The 18263-nt window shown below is 47.7% G+C and overlaps 9 protein-coding genes across 9 annotated transcripts; 3 read left to right on the top strand and 6 right to left on the bottom strand.

The window, feature by feature from the left end:
* Nucleotides 1–188: 188 nt before the first annotated feature.
* On the bottom strand, nt 189–994 carry FOXG_17171 (uncharacterized protein; the record flags this gene model as incomplete). The annotated part of the gene is made up of 3 exons (XM_018397188.1): nt 189–549; nt 610–842; nt 893–994. The coding sequence occupies 3 exons, from the start codon at nt 992–994 to the stop codon at nt 189–191; spliced, it is 696 nt and encodes a 231-aa protein (XP_018258236.1).
* Nucleotides 995–1678: 684 nt separating this feature from the next.
* On the bottom strand, nt 1679–3045 carry FOXG_22771 (uncharacterized protein). The gene is made up of 3 exons (XM_018403184.1): nt 2823–3045; nt 2331–2769; nt 1679–2280 (listed from the first exon to the last, which is right to left on the bottom strand). Exons 1-3 carry the CDS (start codon nt 2969–2971, stop codon nt 2041–2043), a joined length of 828 nt encoding a protein of 275 aa, XP_018258237.1. The 5' UTR covers nt 2972–3045; the 3' UTR covers nt 1679–2040.
* Nucleotides 3046–3542: 497 nt separating this feature from the next.
* Nucleotides 3543–4603, bottom strand: FOXG_17172 (uncharacterized protein; the record flags this gene model as incomplete). The annotated part of the gene is made up of 3 exons (XM_018397189.1): nt 3543–3793; nt 3868–4441; nt 4499–4603. 3 exons carry the CDS (start codon nt 4601–4603, stop codon nt 3543–3545), a joined length of 930 nt encoding a protein of 309 aa, XP_018258238.1.
* Nucleotides 4604–6249: 1646 nt separating this feature from the next.
* FOXG_17173 (uncharacterized protein) lies at nt 6250–7320 on the bottom strand. Its single transcript, XM_018397190.1, has one exon. The coding sequence runs from the start codon at nt 7022–7024 to the stop codon at nt 6401–6403; it is 624 nt and encodes a 207-aa protein (XP_018258239.1). The 5' UTR covers nt 7025–7320; the 3' UTR covers nt 6250–6400.
* Nucleotides 7321–8285: 965 nt separating this feature from the next.
* FOXG_17174 (uncharacterized protein) lies at nt 8286–9223 on the bottom strand (the record flags this gene model as incomplete). The annotated part of the gene is made up of 1 exon (XM_018397191.1): nt 8286–9223. One exon carries the CDS (start codon nt 9221–9223, stop codon nt 8288–8290), a length of 936 nt encoding a protein of 311 aa, XP_018258240.1. The 3' UTR covers nt 8286–8287.
* A 782-nt stretch (nt 9224–10005) lies between these two features.
* On the top strand, nt 10006–11125 carry FOXG_17175 (uncharacterized protein). The gene has a single exon (XM_018397192.1). It carries the CDS (start codon nt 10113–10115, stop codon nt 11046–11048), a length of 936 nt encoding a protein of 311 aa, XP_018258241.1. The 5' UTR covers nt 10006–10112; the 3' UTR covers nt 11049–11125.
* A 243-nt stretch (nt 11126–11368) lies between these two features.
* On the top strand, nt 11369–14167 carry FOXG_17176 (uncharacterized protein; the record flags this gene model as incomplete). Its single annotated transcript, XM_018397193.1, has 7 exons — nt 11369–11754; nt 11810–12023; nt 12077–12142; nt 12195–12473; nt 12528–12756; nt 12811–12840; nt 12888–14167. The coding sequence occupies exons 1-7, from the start codon at nt 11411–11413 to the stop codon at nt 14165–14167; spliced, it is 2442 nt and encodes an 813-aa protein (XP_018258242.1). The 5' UTR covers nt 11369–11410.
* A 231-nt stretch (nt 14168–14398) lies between these two features.
* Nucleotides 14399–16399, top strand: FOXG_22772 (uncharacterized protein; the record flags this gene model as incomplete). The annotated part of the gene is made up of 1 exon (XM_018403185.1): nt 14399–16399. One exon carries the CDS (start codon nt 14399–14401, stop codon nt 16397–16399), a length of 2001 nt encoding a protein of 666 aa, XP_018258243.1.
* Nucleotides 16291–17300, bottom strand: FOXG_17177 (uncharacterized protein). Its single transcript, XM_018397194.1, has one exon. It carries the CDS (start codon nt 17217–17219, stop codon nt 16476–16478), a length of 744 nt encoding a protein of 247 aa, XP_018258244.1. The 5' UTR covers nt 17220–17300; the 3' UTR covers nt 16291–16475.
* Between the last annotated feature and the right edge of the window lie 963 nt (nt 17301–18263).

The following is an 18263-nucleotide window of genomic DNA, read 5'->3' on the forward strand; positions in this document are numbered from 1 at the left end:
GGCCGTTCTCGCACATGGCACCCAACACAGCGATTAAACCCTGGAGATGTTCCTTGGGGTAAATATCGTAGAACTGCGGGTGCGAAGGAAGCTCGGTAAGGACTCCCGCTTTGAGAGTCTCAACAGAATCATGTACAACGTGGAAAGGAACGCCTTCGTTCAAAATCAGCGACTGATAAAAGCTTTTTTCATGGTAACTCACCCTTGACTTCCTGGGCCTGTTTTGCGAGGTCGTTCCAAGTAATTCTATCACCAATGACGTACGAGGTTCGTTCCCATGTCGGCAGGTCCAAAGCAGCTGCCACGAACCTGGCTACATCAGACGAGTGAGTGAGAACCACCGGCACGTCACCTGAGCCCGGAAGTGCAGCAAAATTGTTCCGCATGTCGATGAAGAGGGAAATATCATCCATATTAGATTTATGCTTTGGCGTTCCGTAGTAGTCGAGGAAATAGCCGTTGTAAACTTTGGTCCATTCCAAAGACGTAAGTTCTAGTTGGTCTACCGCCGCTTGCTTCGCCATCGCCGGTGGGAAAGATTCGCTTTGCCTTGAGTTGTCATGTCAGATCTTATTGCTCACAGATTGAGAGCACTTGGGGGGGACCTACTCGAGAGTGTACGGGGTGCCGAAATAGCTGGGGATGAATCTCTTGGTTGTCTTGGACTTATCGGCGGCACGGATGAGATTGACCTCTGAACTGTTGTCACCGCTGATATTATTCACAGTTGAGATGACTATCTCGACGTTCCTCTCTTCAAGAATCGAGGCGAGGGAATCAACGTCAGAGTAGTCTACCGTTACAACGCGAGCGCCCAAGCTCTCCTCCAAGCCTGTCATATTCTTCCCAACTTTAGCTTTTTCTTCGAGTTTTGCCAACAAGATTCACTTACCCTTCTTGACAGAACGAGAACCTCATGCTTGCCGCGAGCCTTGATGGCGTCGACGAGTGTACGCCCCAGGCCTCCAGTTCCGCCAGCAATAGCAACAGTCATATTGAGAAGTGGATTTTTGTATTTTGATTCTGAGTGATAATGAGATATCGGGAGACGCGTTCGATGGAGGCGAGCTTGATATTTATGCTTCGAGATAAGCTTAAGTAGTGGCCAGCCCCCCAGTCCAGTGGAGTCAAGGTCACGGTGTTAGGGGATTCCGTGTTAGGCCAGACCCAGGAGTTAAGACCTATGTCTACAAAGTCCGAGGGTGGGCTAGGCATGCTCGGACTCCTGCTTCTCCGTTAGCGATCCCTTATACAAGCTGCTGACAAAAGCTGTCCTGGAAGACATAAAATCGACATGGAACACGTTGCGGATCTCGCGATATGAGTACCGACGCATGTTTTGTCAGCCCTCGTGATTATGGCCAGATGTCAGTGGGTTGTCTTTCATCAAGGCCTTTCCCCCATAGCCCGCCTACGGGGTTCTTAGTAAGGTAGTTTGGGTTAGGGTTCGGTAGGAAAGGTACCGTCACTAGCATAGTCCACATCCCACATCGCTCGCCCAGCTTCCCGGAGGTGCTGGCCCGCGTTCATGCAGCAAACCTTTCGGTAATTGGCCCATTTATCTCTTTGGAAGACTGTATTGAGCAACTAGCTCATCAATTCGCAGCAGCCCGAAAATAGAGTGTTTTAATGGTCTTTACCACTTTTTAGATGTAAAAATAGATATGGATCCAGTCGCTTTATCAGTTCACGATGGTTCTCCTCCGACGGTCTCACCAAGTAACACCCAATAACCATCCCCAGAGTAAAGTCCCAAGCTACAAGATCCGACACGTGAGTTAATTCAGTACACGGGACGAGCAAATCGGCGACCGTTCCAGCCCCTTCTCCCTCGCGGGGAAATGCTGCGTCATCGCCCTCCCAGTAGTAGCTTGGTAAGGGAATCCTGACTTTAAGCATACAGGGCGTCAAGTAGTCCAGTGTCTTGAACTGCGGAAAGTGACGCAATAAGATCGAATTGAGATGCACGTGAACCTTGAAGTGCAAAAGGGCCAGCCTCGGTATGTGAGTACAGCATTTTACGCCAGGGGGGCTGTATGCTTACCGCTGGTAGCACTCACGGATTATTCGACTTGAGTTTCGATCGTCTATTGCCTTTTGATCATAGATGTCCACGGATTGGAAGAGCTGCCACAGATGCTTGCTGTTCATGAAAGCGGATCGGAACGTCTCTGCCCCACGGTAAGTGCAGAGGATCAGGGCGATGAGAAGGACCTGAAATGAAGCGAGGAACTCAGCTCGAGGTCCAGGTGAGTCTGTGATGGATTGACAAAGTTTGAACTATTTAAGTATCAAAGAATTGCTGTTCAAATTGGAGTCACTGATCTTACGAGTTGGTGGTCAAGCACCTTTAGCAGGGCATCATGATAGAACCGGGCCTGGTCTCTAGTCTCTGGAGTATCAAGTACCCATAGTCCGGCTGTTAAAACCGCAGCCGTTAGTTCGGGAGGATGTTCTGAGTGCAAGAAAGTCTTTTTATGCAGGAGAGGCCAGTGTGGGTGAAAGTGTAGAAAGTAGGACGCCTCAAGCTCGTTACGAGACGATGATTGGAGTAACTGCATAGCTGGGTTCGAAGAAAGGTTCAAACCCTCTAGTTCTATGCTGAGGAGCCATTCTGATGTGGCCAGGCAGTTATCGACTGGCTCGGAAGCAGGTGCAGACTTTTGAGATTCAGATACTGCGTTTTCTGTTGATGGTTCTCCCTGATCGTTTCGCTCGGGAGTCTGATCGGATTGATGGCTGATCGCCCCATGGCGTTTGAGCAAATCACTTCACAGATTTAGCAACAATTAGCCAGAAGCCAATGAGATGGGAATACCCACCTTCGATTGAAAGTAGCTGGACATAACGTGCATGCAAACGGGCGGAGGTTCAAGTGATCCCTCTCATGACGTAAGAGATGCTCTTTCTTCTTGTACGACCGGGCGCATCCCGCATAGTTGCAGTAGAATCGAGGTAGGTCGGAAGACATTGGAGATCTCGAAAGGGATAAGTTGAGATGTAACAGAATTACTCATAATGCACGATGTGGGATGAAGGATACCTTGTTTTAATAAGCGTACTATTGCTGGAACGCGCCATGTGGGATTTTGGCTTTTAGAGCTGAGCGATGTGGGATGCGGGATTTCGACTTTGCCTAATTCGGCAACCTTAGCTATGATTTATCTACGACAACGGTACCGAAATCCGATATGTTTACAAACTGTTCGAGTCCTATTTGCGTTAAGTCCGGGTAGCGGAACTCCCTTCTGGATGGACGAAGAATCGGGCGATGCCGATTTATTCACTGACTTATTGCGCTTCTGCTGTACTGCGGCAGGTGGCCGGAGGGAGATGTATTCTCTTTATGGATAACGCATTACTTTACCGCTCTCAGGGGATACAGCGGATATGCAAGGAGCTAAGAGTTGGAGTAACTAAACAGTAGATTATAAGAGTGCTCAAAGCTTTCGATATCAGGCTTTATTATCTACTAATCGATCGAATGACTTTCTAGGTACAAGTAGCTACGTAACGTAGTACCCATGTAGAATACGAGGAGACTATTTCTTGCACGCAATCTCCAAAACATCTCGAGCTGTCGTCGTCTTGATCTCCGGGAAAATATCATTAAGACTCTTCTCCGGCTGGAAATCCATCGCTCCCTGGTCAAACAGGATACCGAACTGGGCCAGCATGCCTTGCAGCGCTGGTTTCGGGAAGAAGGGATAGAGAGCTTCGTGGCTCGGAAGCTCCGTGATCTTTCCTGATTTAAGGAGGTCAACCGAATCGTATGTAACCTCAAATTTGTCGCCTGTCAATTCTGGTCAGCTTCTATAGCCAGATGTAAACGAAGCAGGAGGGCGGTTCTTGTTAGCCCATACGTACCAGTAGCTTCTTCAGAAAGCTGTGTAAATTCCTTCCACGTGAGCCTATCGCCGATGATATATGACACTGGCTCCCACTTCTCTAGCGTCAAGAGCTTAGCTGTGAAGTTGCCGACATCCTTGGTATAAGTAAAGACAAGAGGCTGGTTCGGGTTGCCCGGGATCACAGCCTTTCTTCCAGGAATATCCAGAACGATAGTCATGTGGTCAAGGTACGTCTTGAGGTTCGGCGCGCCCCAGTAATCAAGAAAGAAGCCATTCGCAACTACGGTCCACTCTAGGTCAGTTTTCTCGAGTGCATCAAAGAGAGATAACTTGGCCGCGGCAATGGGGAACCAAGAGTGCTCTGGGCGATACTTGATACCCCAGACGCTAGGGATGTATCGTTTAGTGGCTTTGGACTTAGCGGCCGCTTGAATGAGACCAAGCTCCTGCTCGGGAGGTGTATGTCCACCGAGTGCGGAGATGACGGTGTCGACGTGGTTTTCTTCGAGCAAGGTTGCGATACTATCGGGGTCGGAGTAGTCGATAGGTAGGATGCGTGCACCGAGCTCTTTCTCTAGTGCTGGGTTGGCCTGAGTGTAGACATGGTTAGCTGGGAGGTCCTAACATCCAGGGAGCCGTGATCAAACCTTTCGGCTTAGAACGATGACCTCGAATTTTCCATCTACAATGGTCTCTTCAACGATAAAGCGACCAACACTGGCGGTGCCTCCTGCGATGGCTACAACGGGCATGATGACCGATTTTAAAGACGATACGATGAGGGCTTGTGATTTATTCTGTGAACTGGAGCGAGGGGCAAATTGGTCTATATAGTCGCGTCTCCGACCGTGGACGTGGTGTTTGTGCATTAGCTTACAAAGGTCCGAGATCTCCGCAAGCGACATCCCACATCGCTCCATCCTATGTCACATCGCCCAAGGGTTTGTCAATCGCTAATTTATCAGGTGGCCTGTAGTCAATAACAGTATTTTTCAGGAGTCGCAGCTGCTGATCCAAGCTTGTTTCTATGCTGGTTCATGTAGCTATCAAAGTATTCACCATGTTGCGTGGTTATTGTATTTCTTGTAGCTGCGATGCGTCCCGTGCCGCTTCCAATAATGACGAATTGAATGTCAAGACCCTCAAACTTTTGCCTAATGTCACAACTGTAACATGATATCCTCGACGCCTTTAGCAGCAAGCAGTTCCTGGCCTTGATTACGAGGATGGCAACACCTTTCTCGAAGGTGCGGCTAATTGGCTCGGGAGACTGGATATCGTCAACATTTCCCCCGTTCCTGTCCCAGCTGCAAGCGACACGCTCGAAGTGTGGCTCTATACCTTAGCGCTGTTAGAACGGTTTGATCAAGCACCTCGAGCTCATGATTGATGGCTTAGCTGCCGTGGGCCAGGCCTAGTAGATACGGATCAAGAACAACCTACCAAAGAAGGGATCTGTTTACTATAGCACGAAGCGGTTAAGACTAGCATGTTGTACTTAAAGAAATGGTATAGTCACCTATTTTAGATCCTAACGATTTGATTGGGTTATTCGTTGTGTCTACGCTTTCGCTGTTTTCGCCCCCGACATGTTGCTTCGACTTGGATAGATGAACATTTTATTGAATCTTAACTCTGCTCTACCCCCCATCACTCAACTAATTCGCTAACCTTTCCACCATTTCCTTGCCATACAAACCCAATACGGGCAGCAGAAACGTTCTTGCAATATAGACTCGAACAAGTCAAGCGCCCTCATCGCTTAGCCAAACCAGCTTGACATCGTTATCCACAAGGCAAGTTCCCACCAATCCTTCTCAACTATTTTAGCAGCTGCTGACACAGGTATGTTAGGCAAGATAGCATTCATGCCATGGGTATAGCCTGACTAGCGGTAGAAGGAGTCCTGTGGTTTGATCCACAGCGGCTTTTAAACAGTATTAAAATAGATCTAAGAAGCGAATAGCGATGCTGCCGACGAGATAATCGACAGCAGGAGCGGCTAAGGCGATGAGAGCAGGGTATGCCTGATTTTCCAAATATCGAGGCATTTTCTAACAAATTCTATAACTAAGTATATTATTAGTGCTGCCATGTGGCTGCCTTAGCCGAACACATTGCATTGCATATACGAACGCCTCCCTGTCTGAAAGAAAGCTTATTTGGACGGACCGACCCTCGATGAACTTGAAAGCGCACCACTTGTCGATCATAGTGGAACTAGTGCGAACCTTTAGTAATACGAACACCGATTTTTCCGTGTCTAATTGGATGTGTGTGTGTTTTACTCTAGGGCTCCATGTCGCCTGTCTTTATATGGAGGTAATTGATGCAGCAGTAGGTCGCTGATTCCCGAACTCGGTCAGTTTGTGCACATGCGCAATAACATGGTGGCAAGCGAAACGGAATCATGATTGTACGTAAACTGCTTGTTGAGAAGCTTTAAAGCCTTGTGTTTTCTCTAGTTGCATTGCCGTGAAGAGTTGTGAATGATAGTAAGAAGATAAACTAATCGCCTCCAATACAAGCTGTCTCAGACGGATGGCCCTCTACCAATTGCAAGGAACCTCGGCATCGGGATGCAGGACAATGCGTGACTTGATAAACCCGCAGTCACCCAGATATTCCACTCTCATGTGGTAGCATGTCTTGACATAACCTTTCCAAATGCGATGAGCGCGTTGGTTACCCGGGTCGACACAAATAGTCTGGTCGCGGCCACAGGACCTAAAGTCCCAACAACCGCCAGGAACACTGTTACCGAGGTTGCTGCCAACCTTGTGGATGAGACATTCGTTGCAATCATTGATCCGAATCGATGATTGAGACTCAAATATAGTCAGAGGAGGGTCTCCATCAACAGGCACAGCAGTGAAGGTGTAAACCAGGTCAAATGCTGCGCTATAGTCAGGGCATGAACCTTGCTCGCAAGGCCCCGACAGGATATGAAAGTGAGGGTTTGCAGATTCCCCCTTAGCAGCAGGAATAACATGGTCGGTAGTGTTCCAGTTGGCTGGGTCTTGGTAGGCCTTCTTGTCGATGCCATCCCAATCAATGGTGGCCTTGATATCAAGAGGCTTCCATTGTGTTGTAGCAGGTTTAGGGGCTGATGCCACTGGGGTAGCCGTGACATAGGCGGCCAGAACCATGAGGAGGAACTTGGTGGCGACCATGATGAACTGTGTGCAAGGCGCAGAAAGTGTTCGAGAGTTGTATCAGAGTTGTCTTGAGTTGGGAAGCTATGCCTGAGTTGTTGAAGATAAGTTGAACCTGGAGGGCAAGCTCGCACCTTTATACTCAAATAATACATAGAGAGATGGCCTGAAGCTTTACTATTCGCTCACTATTCGGATGCTTCCCGCGTATTGTAAAGATAGACATCCTGTATCCTAGTAATAAAGGATCAGAATGCCATATTTTAATTGGATAGATGGTTTCTACTTCTCGGGTACATTTAGAAGGATCAAATAGTTACTCGGGAACTGGAGCGAATGGGTTTGGTATCCCATAACAGTTAGATGTATGGGGTTTTCATTTTAGAACTAGGCCGGAAGGGTTCATCCGTCTGACTGCATATGTACCTTTTTGGCCTCCACCTGCCAAGATAACCTTAGCCTCGATATCTCTTCTCTTGTCTAATACACTTCTGGGCCATCCTCCAGTCAATTATCAGAACTTTCGCCTGGGACTGTAGAACTATTGATCTCGTACTATACCCCTGCAGTAAGCACTATGTTTAGCCTCATGTTCGTATAAGTGATATTTCTGCTACATTGCATATCCAGTTGACAAAATGGATCTAGACTCAATGACTCTTGTTCTTTTGCGCACCTTCCTTCCTTCCTTCTTAGATAACAAACTGGTCTTGGACATGGCCCAGATCACAGTTCGAAACTCATCTCAGTCAGCTTCCTTTCGTTCATCTGAACTTACATGGTTCAATAGCAGCCAACTCGTGCTATTTGTGTCTCTCAATCTTCATAACACCAAGCCCTTGCAAGCGAGCTACTCCTGCGTGGCTTGAACGACTCCCCACGCTCAAATGAAATTACTTGAATAATTTACTTCGGGCGCTTTTGCCACTTTCGCTCGGTTGGGTTATATGTCCTGGGTGTCTCGGCCCGTCCTAGCTCCCGCATCAGTTGTGGCGTACAGACTCGGACGGTATTTTACCCGACATGCAGCTAGGAATTAAGTCACATCCTCCCTTCCCCGTGTTTCTCAGTCTTAGAAGCCTGGTGTAATACTCACGCGGCCTGTGTACTGATTGTTTCAACGCGTGCAGACCCCGCAAAGTCGCTCGCTTTGCTTATCTCGGCTGTTCATACGTACGTGACAAGTACATTTCTTCATTATTGAAAACTAATACAGCAACAGGAGACGTTCTTGCAACATAGACTCAAATAATTTAAGCACCCTCGCGGCCCTGGCGTCGCTTAGTAAACGAGCTTGACATCGTTTTCAGTAAAGAATCGTTCCAACCAATCCTTCTTGACTCTGTTGGCAGCCGCACAAACAGGTATATCGGGCAAGATGGCGTCTGTGCCATGGGTACAACCCGGCCAGAGGTGGAACTCGCAAGGAACCCCATCTCGGCAGAGATCCAGCGCGAATCTCACGTCTTCATCGCGGAAAACGTCGACGGCACCGACATCGAGAAACGTCGGGGGCAACTCGGCCAGGTCGGTGGCGCGGGAGGGCGCAGCATACGGGCTAACACTATCCGTTCCTCGACTTTCACCTAAGTAACAGGTCCATCCGTAGATGTCTGCGTCTTGGTTCCAGCCTTTGATATGTGCGGTCTGGTGGGCGGAGATGGTGTCAACACGGTCGTCGAGCATGGCAGTGACCAGGAACTGTCCAATGGCCTTGGGGCCTTTTCGGTCGCGAAGCAGCAGGTTCATGCCTACACATAAGCCTCCTCCAGCTGAGCTGCCAGCAGTGAGGATCTTATTCACGTCGATGCCTAATTCTTCTGCGTGCTCGGCTGTCCAGAGCACGCCAGCGTAACAATCTTCAACCGGTGCTGGAAAGGGATGTGCAGGTGCAAGACGATATTCAATTGTCACTAGGACCACGTCATACCTATCGATAACATCAAAATACCAATTGACGCCGAGGAACCGATCTCCGGCAATCATTCCTCCGCCGTGGATGTGATAGATACATAGACGTTTCCGATTCGTCGAGATCTTGCGTCGGAAGATAGAAACGACTAGCTCATTGCCGTTGGAGCCGGGGAACGACTTATCCTCCTGCTCAATACTATTGGGCAGCTCTATTCTGCTAAGCTCTGCCAAGGCCTCTTCAGAGTTGATTGAGTCCCACTTTGCCTCCAAGCGGGGATCGAGGGCGAGAGGCTTCCACGACATAGCTGCTGGATCGGTTAAGAGGAAAGGAAATGAGTGATTTGGCTGGTTGGCGAAGGACGTTTGCAATCTGAAGCTGTGCCCGGGCAGCAGGGCGACATATATGAACATAAAGAAAGCATCATCGTGGCGCTTGTCGGACTTTCGTCTCATAGACACTATGACTAATTATAATTGAGCATTATCGGAAGCACTAAGACCTATCGTCGTCATTACAAACATCTACTCGGCGGAGTTTTCTCTTCCCTAGTCCTGTCGACAGTATATTAAGTGCAGGCTGTGTTTACGCCTGTTTCTTTAGAGTGACAGTATCTCCGACGCTTTAGTAGTAGCAGACTTTAAATGTGGGATGTGGGATGCAGGGTGTCTACTAGATGTTCATTTCCATATAACATAAAGAATAATAACTATTAGTATTTACATGACATTTTTTCTAACTTTTTACCTTCCTTTTACATCTTTCACCCCTTCTTTTATAGCTTAATAATAAAAGAAAAATATTTATATAAAGGAGATGACCTTTCCGTTTACAAGCTTAAGCGTGCAAGAGTGGCTTATAAAACAAGAGATTCCAATTCTTCAACGCAAATCAGGTGGTGTCATGACGCAGCCACGATGGGCTATACTCTAGGTACACAAAGACAACAGCAGATGCGGATTTGCAGGGGGGTTGAAATGACATTGAGGCACTGAGTGTCGGCCAATCATAACGCGACTTTAAGCGCCGAGGCACAGTTGTAGAGGTGGCACTCCAGCCAGATAATCAGTCTTCCCAGCTAATTAATATTCTAGCACAGAGAAATCTGGCTTGTCGTCATATGGGAGCCAAGTGACACGCTGTATAACTCTCAGGTGAGGATTTATCTCAAAGATTTCCAACTCTGGCATCGCTATGTTTCCTACTGTATTCAAACCGCCTTTTGCATCAGAACATTCCTTGCTGCGGGATGAACCAACTGGCTATGTACCAGGATTTCCCCGCTTCCCTCGTCACGACAGGGATCAGATCAAGAAGCTACTTACATCTGAGCTCTGTTCGGATGATCTAGATCGAGTTTCAGATAAGCTTTGGTGGATGTCAAAACAAGACAGCACAAGTATATGGCCACTGCATCGGCAGTTACTACAAGGCCGGTCTATCGTGGTGACAGAGAATCCAAAGCTGCATCTTGTATGGATTAACGACCGTATTTTCATCAAGCCTCTTCCACGGTTTATCGGATCCTTCGGTTTCTGGAAAGATCATCTTTGCAGTAATGATACAAGCGAAGATGTGCGTATTAGAAGAGCCGCCTTGGGTTATCTACGCACATACTTCTATCTCATCCAGCACGAATCAGACTTTCGCATCGCCAAAGATCCTACTCTTTGTCTTATACCAGAAGGCATCACTTGGGAGCAGTTCTGCGATTTCACGTCTGATCTAGTCAAGATTCTCGACAAGGATGTTTCCCTGCGCTATGCCTATGGTCAAATCCGTCTCACTCGTCTAAACTTCTACGCTCCGGTTATTCTCAACAAGTCTTATTTCCAGAGAGTCGACTTCCAATACGGACAGTACTTTGCGCGCTTCTATGCACCGGTTTTATTCGCATTCGGGATCACATCTGTGACCTTGAGTGGGCTACAAGTCGTGGCGTCGCTTGAAACAGGTGGCGGCGCCAACTGGCAAGGACTGGCGCTTGGTGTCAGCGTCTTGGCGATCTTGGTCTCTTTTGGGCTTCTTATCGGGTTTGGGGTTCTACTATCTTGGAAAATTGCTAAAGAGTGGAAATTCGCTATCAAAGAACGGCGCCGTTTGATAAAGACTGAACGAGTCGTGGTTTGATAGTAAAGTACAATACTCTGTTATTCCCCTCTTTGTAATGATGATCTGACATGTCTAGTCACCAATTTTCCAATCAATCCCTATGAAATTAGTGGCGCAGAGTCGGTGAAGTTGCGAATTGCATTTCTGCCTATTTTCAACCCTCCCATGTATGAATGCAGGAGCTATCATTCGCCGGGCGGCCATCCACCCCCTAACCCATGCATACAAGGTATTCTGGGCGCCTATTCCAGCCTTCAGCCGCAGAAAAGTGCCAGTAAGCGACATGCATGCCTCTCTCGACTCAGAATCAAATTCTTTCTCTTTCTTTCAGTTATGTTCGAGCATGCTGGTCTTTACCCGCGACACAGGCAGAATCAGCGATGGCAGCAAGTAACCACAAAAACTTTAGACTACGGGGTATTCCACTTGAATACGAGACTAGGAATGAGGTCTGCAGCCTCGTTCAGAAGACCCTTGCACTGGAGCCAAACGCTAGTCCTACTGTCTACTCGCTTGCACGTTCTCCCACCGACCCAAACAGCAAGATAGCTACACTTAGCTTTCCTTCTATCCCAGACTCCTTATCTGATCACTCTAAAGACGAGTGGAATTTCAACCTATCGGAAGATAACGATTTCGATTTCGGCAGGTCTCTTGCTTTCGATACACACTTTACAGGTTTCACGCCTTTTCATCGCGCAAGCGACACAGAGTGCCATGTCGAGTAAGTCGATGTCAATTGATTCATTTGATTGACTTGTATTAACACTCCTCTCTAGCGTGATAGCAGTTTGTGGCCTTGGGGGACATGCTCTTGGGTCATTCAAAGAAAAAAATGGCCGTTTCGTTTGGCTTCGAGATGCTCTTCCATCAGATACCCCGAATGCAAGGATTTTAACCTACGGCTACAACAGCCAGCTCGTCGGAAGTGAATCTTTTCAAAGCTTGACAGACTTGGGAAGGACATTACAGGTCGACCTTGAGGATATTTGTGTATTCGGCCCCGAAAGATTTCTCCGAGTCCCGTTGTCAACTAACATTTCCAGGACCCAAACCAACCCCGTTCCATACTTTTCATCGGGCACAGCCTGGGTGGGCTTGTCATCAAAGAGGTAGAGTTTTCAGATGGACACATACGAATCCTCCTGCTTACCGTTGACGTAGACCGTACGAATATTGAAAGATGAACCCCTCGAGCCAGATGCTTCGCCTCTCAACGCCATAGCCGGCTTTGCCTTTTTTGGTGTTCCCCATCGAGGTCTTGCAGTTCAGTGCCTTGTTCCTCTGGTAAAGGATAATCCTAATCGGGCACTCCTTGAATCCCTTAACAAGAATTCTTCTCTCCTTGATCGCTTACAAATCGAGTTCGATAAAATATCAAAAGCGAGAAGTCTCTCTGTTGTATCTTTCTACGAAACAGAAAAGTCTCCAACCGCGATTTGGGTACGTTCGTCTAAAACTTACATGATATTCACATTTTCTTAACATCTCATTCAGGTAAACGGCAGGTGGGAGATGTCTGGGCCAAGTGAAGTGCTGGTTGAAGTATTTTCGGCAACGTGCGGCTGTCAGAAGCAGCACCCCATCAACCGTAACCACTCTGAGATGGTGAAATACAGTGGTGTGCATGATCAACTATACCGAAGGGTGCTAGTTGCCCTTCGTCCTATACTTGGTATAACACGAGGACGCCCTGGCGTTGGACGTATAGGAGGGGGGCCACAAGGTTTGAAGCCAGATTTCGATAGATAAATGCTCAACATACTTACGTTTCTTTCAGTTTGTGTTCAACTTTCGAGTGACGAGCAGGGTATGATTCCTGATAGATTTCTATGACTAGCTGCTGATACGATGTAGAATGCCTGAAGTCGCTGTCTTTTCCTGAGCAAGAGCACAGATACTCTGAAATTTCTTATGCCAATGACACTTGCGATTGGCTTATAGAAGATCACAAATATCAGAGGTGGATGAATTCATCTCGTGGACTCTTCTGGATTAAAGGCTATCCTGGAACAGGTAAATCGTTCCTCATGAAATTTGCTGTTGATGCGATGAACCGTAGAAAGTCTGGGGAGATCATCGCTCCCTTTTTCATCCATGGACGGGGGACACCACTTCAAAGAACGCCGTTAGGCATATTTCGAGCCTTACTTAATTCCCTACTTATGTCGTTTCCAAAATACCTTGCCGAGCTCACTGAAGTTTTTCAAGATAAACAGAAGCGATATGGGTCGCATGAACAGAAGAACGGTTGGCAATGGAATGAAAAGGAACTGGAGAAATTCCTATCCAGGCTTTTGATCGAAGGAACTAAAGACCAATCAGTGGTGATATTCGTTGACGCACTTGATGAGTGTGGAGAGGAAGATGCTAAGCGCCTACTGGTATCACTCAAGAGTCTTATAGAGAATGCCCGGCATGAGGAATCCTTGGTCAGGATCTGTTTTTCGTCGAGACATTTCCCCATACTTGGCCATGAGACGATGGCAAGGGTCTACGTGGAAGAGAAGAATGACCAAGACATCAGACTTGTTATTGAAGGCCGACTCAAGGAACTTCAGCCAGTCGAGAAGCGTCAAGAGATCGAGAAAGAGATCATGCTGAAGGCCCATGGAGGCTTTCAATGGGCAATGCTCATCACAAATATGATACTCGATGAAGACGCCACTGGCGCCAGAACCGAGGATCTACTTAACATGATTTCGACTATCCCACCAGATCTCGACGACCTGTACGACTTCATATTGAGGGGAGCAACCAAGGATAAGCACAAGCAGATGGAAAAGCTATTTCAGTGGGTTGTCTACACCAAACGACCCTTATCAGCTCAAGAGCTTCGAGAGGCACTCGCTACTGATCAAGAAATGACCTATACAACAGTCTCGGAACTTAGAGCTCGTGGTAACTGGTCGGATTGCGTATCCCAGTTCGAGATGCGTGTCCGGCATATCTCCAGGGGCCTTGTGGAGTTTCAGAATCGTGACGTCTATGAGCAATATGAGCCTGGGGGTGAAGAATGGAGCCGGGAGGCTCAGTTCATACATCAATCGGCTGCAGATTTTGTTGCTCAGAAGTTTCTTACCAATATTGAAGAAGGGTCACTATCTAGGTCACCAGCTGGGAGCCGGCCATTTTGAGATCTCGAGGTCTTTTCTCAGATATTTAACCTTGGAAGAAATACTCAACGGAAACGATCTATCCCGAGAGAACTCTCAGCGACCTTCCCACTGCTACCATACGGAGTGACATTTCTTCTCGACCATATTAGGGGCGTTGAGGAGGGGGCCATTTGCCAGGCTGACTTAGTAACACTCATTCAATGGAATCAACCAGAACGCCTTGGGATGCTCGCAAAAATATGGAGAATAATGGACCCTGAGGGCACTCATGCGCCTAGGGGCTGGCCATTTCTCGGCGCCTCGGTTCTTCACCTCGTGATAGCGTTTGGTTCTGCTAGTCTGGTGAATACTTTACTCCAGAGGGAAAGCTCAAACTTAGATGCTGAGGATCTTGAAGGAAACACGCCTCTCCAACTTGCTCTACGAGAGGACCGTCAAGAGTTGGCCCTCATGATATTGGAGCGGTCGAAGACGTGGCAGACTGAGATTGACTCCGTTGCTTCAGAAGACTGGCCAAGTGGCTCTGTAGTACCACGCAGATACCTCGGTCACGTAAATAACACCACTGTTGATGGTGATACTTCTTTGAGCCTAGCCGTTTCTATTCGAGCCGACGAAATAATCCGAAGCTTGATCGATGCAGGTGCCGAGATCAAACACGAGAAGTCGCTAGTGTTTTATGCCATAAGTCAACGGAATAAAGCTCTCGTGTCTCAACTCATCAAAGGGGGCTCAGAACTTGAGGGAGCTGTCTTCTTTGCAACGCAGTGTTTAATTCGGGCAAATGATGATGGTCACATCTTACATGAGCTTTTGAAGATTCTACTTCAAGCAGGTGGGAATACAAGGCGATTTACCGGTGTCGAGATTGACGATTACAGCGATATCGATGAGGATGAAGATGAATATGAAGATGAAGAAGCGATATTTGCGGCTGTACGCGGAGGTAACACGGCGGCGGTCAGCCTCCTATTGTCACACAGCTCTTCGGCAAACCTGAGAGACCATGGCGATGCAGTTCCAATACTGCTAGCTATTGAGACCGGCCAAGTCGATATTGTGAGAGTCTTGATTCGGGACTCACCTGACACAATTTTTACAGAGAACGCCAGAGGCATGACAGCCCTTGATCTGGTTATACGAACTTCTCAGGTTGACCTTGCGCTTTTATTTGTGGAAAAGAGCCGGGGGATTTTGACATTACATGAGTTGTTATACCAAGCTGTCGAGATGAGCGACCTTGAATTTGTGGACATTTTGTTACAGAGGGACGCAGACATCATCAAACTAGCCAACCAAAGTTGGCAAAGAAAGACATCGCCATTCCTGCAAGCAGTGTACGAAAGGGACTACTATATGGTTGATCTCTTTCTCAGTAAGGGCAGTATTGATGTTAGTGTCAGGACTAAAGACGGGAAAACCCCATTCTTTCTCGCTGTTCAGCTTGGGTGTCTCGATATTGCCAAGCTGCTCCTCGATACAGGAAACGTTGGTGTTAATCTCGGGAACTTTGAGGGAATACCATTCCGCCTGGAGTCTATTACAGATGAGTTCCAAGTTATGTGTATGGTTTTGTCCCTATCCGAATCAGTGTTTTGCACCCACATCTGGCCCCCCGATGGATTGCAGAAATGCCTCTGGTGGACTATCAAAGGTGGGAAGTTAGGAATGATTAAGCTGCTTCTCGAAGAAAGCTGGGTAGATGTCCATCAGGAGGGTGCTGAAGGACAGACACCACTATTATGGGCTATTCAGAGCAACAAAGAAGATGTTGTTAAGGTTCTTCTCAGCAGCGATAGAGTTAATGTAAGTTTCAGGGACAAAGCAGGGAGAACAGCTTTTTTGTTGGCTTTGGAAAACCGGAAGGATCGCATGATTCAGCTACTACTCGATTCGGCACGGTTTGACATCCACCAGGTAGACGAAAAGACTGCACAGAGGTTGTTCTGGTGGGCAATTGGAAAAGGGAACACTTGGGTGATGAGTATACTTCACTATTCGGGCAAGTATGGTATGAACATGAAGGATCCGTGGGGCAGGACTCCGCTAATGTACGCGGCTGAGACGTGTACTGAGGAGACCGTGAGGGTACTTCTCGCGACGGGGAAGGCTGATATACACGCAGTTGATAACAGGGGCGACACAGCACTTTCGATAGCTGCAAAGAGGGGTTACAGCACGATAGTTGATCTGCTGTCTACTTATGTGGATCAGAGCAGTGAAATTGCCATCAGGGTAGCGGAGCACTGATGGATGTAAGTATTAATGATAAGAAGTTGGGTGTATAAATCGCTCATTCGAACATTTAACTATTCAAAGAGTTGGCTTACCAGGGAAGCTCTTGTCCCTTGTAACTAACAAACTTACCCGAGACAGTCTCTCGCGTAGCACCATCAATGATTCCAAGACTTCCCTTCACGGCTTTCTCAACACTCTCGAGCATAGCACGGGGAAACCCCCACTCCGTAGCAGCAGACTCACCCATCTCCGTATCAACAAACCCAGGGTGGAGTGCGAAAGCAACCAGCCCTTCATTCTGAAGATGGAGGGCACGCGTAAGCCAGTTCAAGGCAGCCTTGCTGGGTCCATATGAACCACCGACAACTTCGTGGTAGGTGATGCAGCCAACAGAGGATGAGACGTTGACCACTTTGGGTGCAGATGACTTTTGCAACAAGGGCCAAATTCCCTGGACAACTGTAAGGGGACCGATTGTATTGATCTCGAACGCGGAGCGAAGGTCATGGGTCGGGATGTCGAGTACACGATAGGATTTGAAGCTAGCGGCAGCATTGTTGATAAGAACATCGACGTGATCAATGTCGAACACGTTGCGGATCTGGTCAGGGGAGAGCGCGGTGGTGAAGTCCAACTGGACAATGCTCAAGACCGCGTCGTCACCCTTGACGAGATCTACAGTAGCATCTTGGAGAGTTGCGCGAGCTTTGCCGTTACGAACAGTAGCGATGACGGTAACGGAGGGTCGAGCCAGGAGAGCTTTGACGAGACCAAGGCCAATGCCTCTGTTGCCGCCAGTTACGACCCAAACAGTGTTTGTGCTAGAAGCCATGTTGATCTAGGAGTGAAAACGAAGTGGCCTAAATCTGGTGATAGAAAGGAAATGAAGGAGAAGGGAAAGACTCTGTGTTCCGGCACGAAATGCGTCTTATAAGTGACGAGGCATGACTGACCAGCATCTGCTCTGGCCAATCAAGTGTAGCATGGGATGGAAGATTTATCATCCGGCTTACATGGTACAACTTGGCAATGCGCACAACCAACAACAAAAGGGGGGTTTAGTGACTGAATCAAGTAGGGCGGCAGGAGGGGCACAGAAAGGAGTTGAATCTCCAAATGAATTACGAGAGTATCGTTCAATATGGTACTACAGAAGGTATATGATTTCAAGTTCACGAGGGCTTACTGGTCTTGGTGTTGACTTATTCACCGAGCTGATCAAGTCAAAACAATTCATAAAATAATTCCAGCAATCGTGACATTCTCTCGGGCGAGACTTAAGCGCTTTCTATCTTTTGGTCGTATTAAGTGGATTCGCCTTTGGTCATGTCTCGGAGTAATAGCGTTGGTCGAGTTGCATGGATTTGGCAGTGATCCTCCAGACCGAGATCTGTTCACCAACATTCATCACTGACTGATATAATACACAATACGACTCTTGAACTCAATCTTGGAAACTCATCTTATAACAGTTTACGGGCATTGTATTGTTGTCACTCTGGGACATTGCACAAGCTATTGATGCATCAGGGGGCAACCATAATTGGTGAGCCTCGGTACCAAGAAGTGCCTTCACCAGGGGAGAAAGATTTTCTGCCAGACTCGAATAAGCTTCAATACAGCAGTGATAACAGTGGAGACTGCTTTGAGCGAGAGGTTCGAGCCCGTATCCACATGAGGTCGATCAAGGTCTAACCTGGGCGTCTTGTTCCTTCTGACGCTTTGTAATTGACGACCTCGTTCAAGAAACGTTCTTACTGTCGCAGAATGCCTACACAAGGGATTCAGTTCAGTGAGTATACTTCTGTAGTATGTTCTGTCTGTACCGTAAAAAAATCCTGATTGTCGAAGCATTGAGTGACATGCGACATGACCA

The sequence above is a fragment of the Fusarium oxysporum genome, genomic scaffold (genome assembly GCF_000149955.1).
Source record: "Fusarium oxysporum f. sp. lycopersici 4287 supercont2.46 genomic scaffold, whole genome shotgun sequence".
Taxonomy (NCBI): domain Eukaryota; kingdom Fungi; phylum Ascomycota; class Sordariomycetes; order Hypocreales; family Nectriaceae; genus Fusarium; species Fusarium oxysporum.

Bases quoted from the DNA above. Each gene is read 5' to 3' on its own strand.
- FOXG_22771 (XM_018403184.1), bottom strand. From the start codon at position 2,971: ATGTCTTCCGACCTACCTCGATTCTACTGCAACTATGCGGGATGCGCC. The intron at 2,770-2,822 runs GTGGGTATTCCC...AAATCTGTGAAG, and splicing joins CCAGCTACTTTCAATCGAAG to TGATTTGCTCAAACGCCATG. The intron at 2,281-2,330 runs GTAAGATCAGTG...ATACTTAAATAG, and splicing joins AGGTGCTTGACCACCAACTC to TTCAAACTTTGTCAATCCAT.
- FOXG_17173 (XM_018397190.1), bottom strand. From the start codon at position 7,024: ATGGTCGCCACCAAGTTCCTCCTCATGGTTCTGGCCGCCTATGTCACG.
- FOXG_17175 (XM_018397192.1), top strand. From the start codon at position 10,113: ATGTTTCCTACTGTATTCAAACCGCCTTTTGCATCAGAACATTCCTTG.
- FOXG_17177 (XM_018397194.1), bottom strand. From the start codon at position 17,219: ATGGCTTCTAGCACAAACACTGTTTGGGTCGTAACTGGCGGCAACAGA.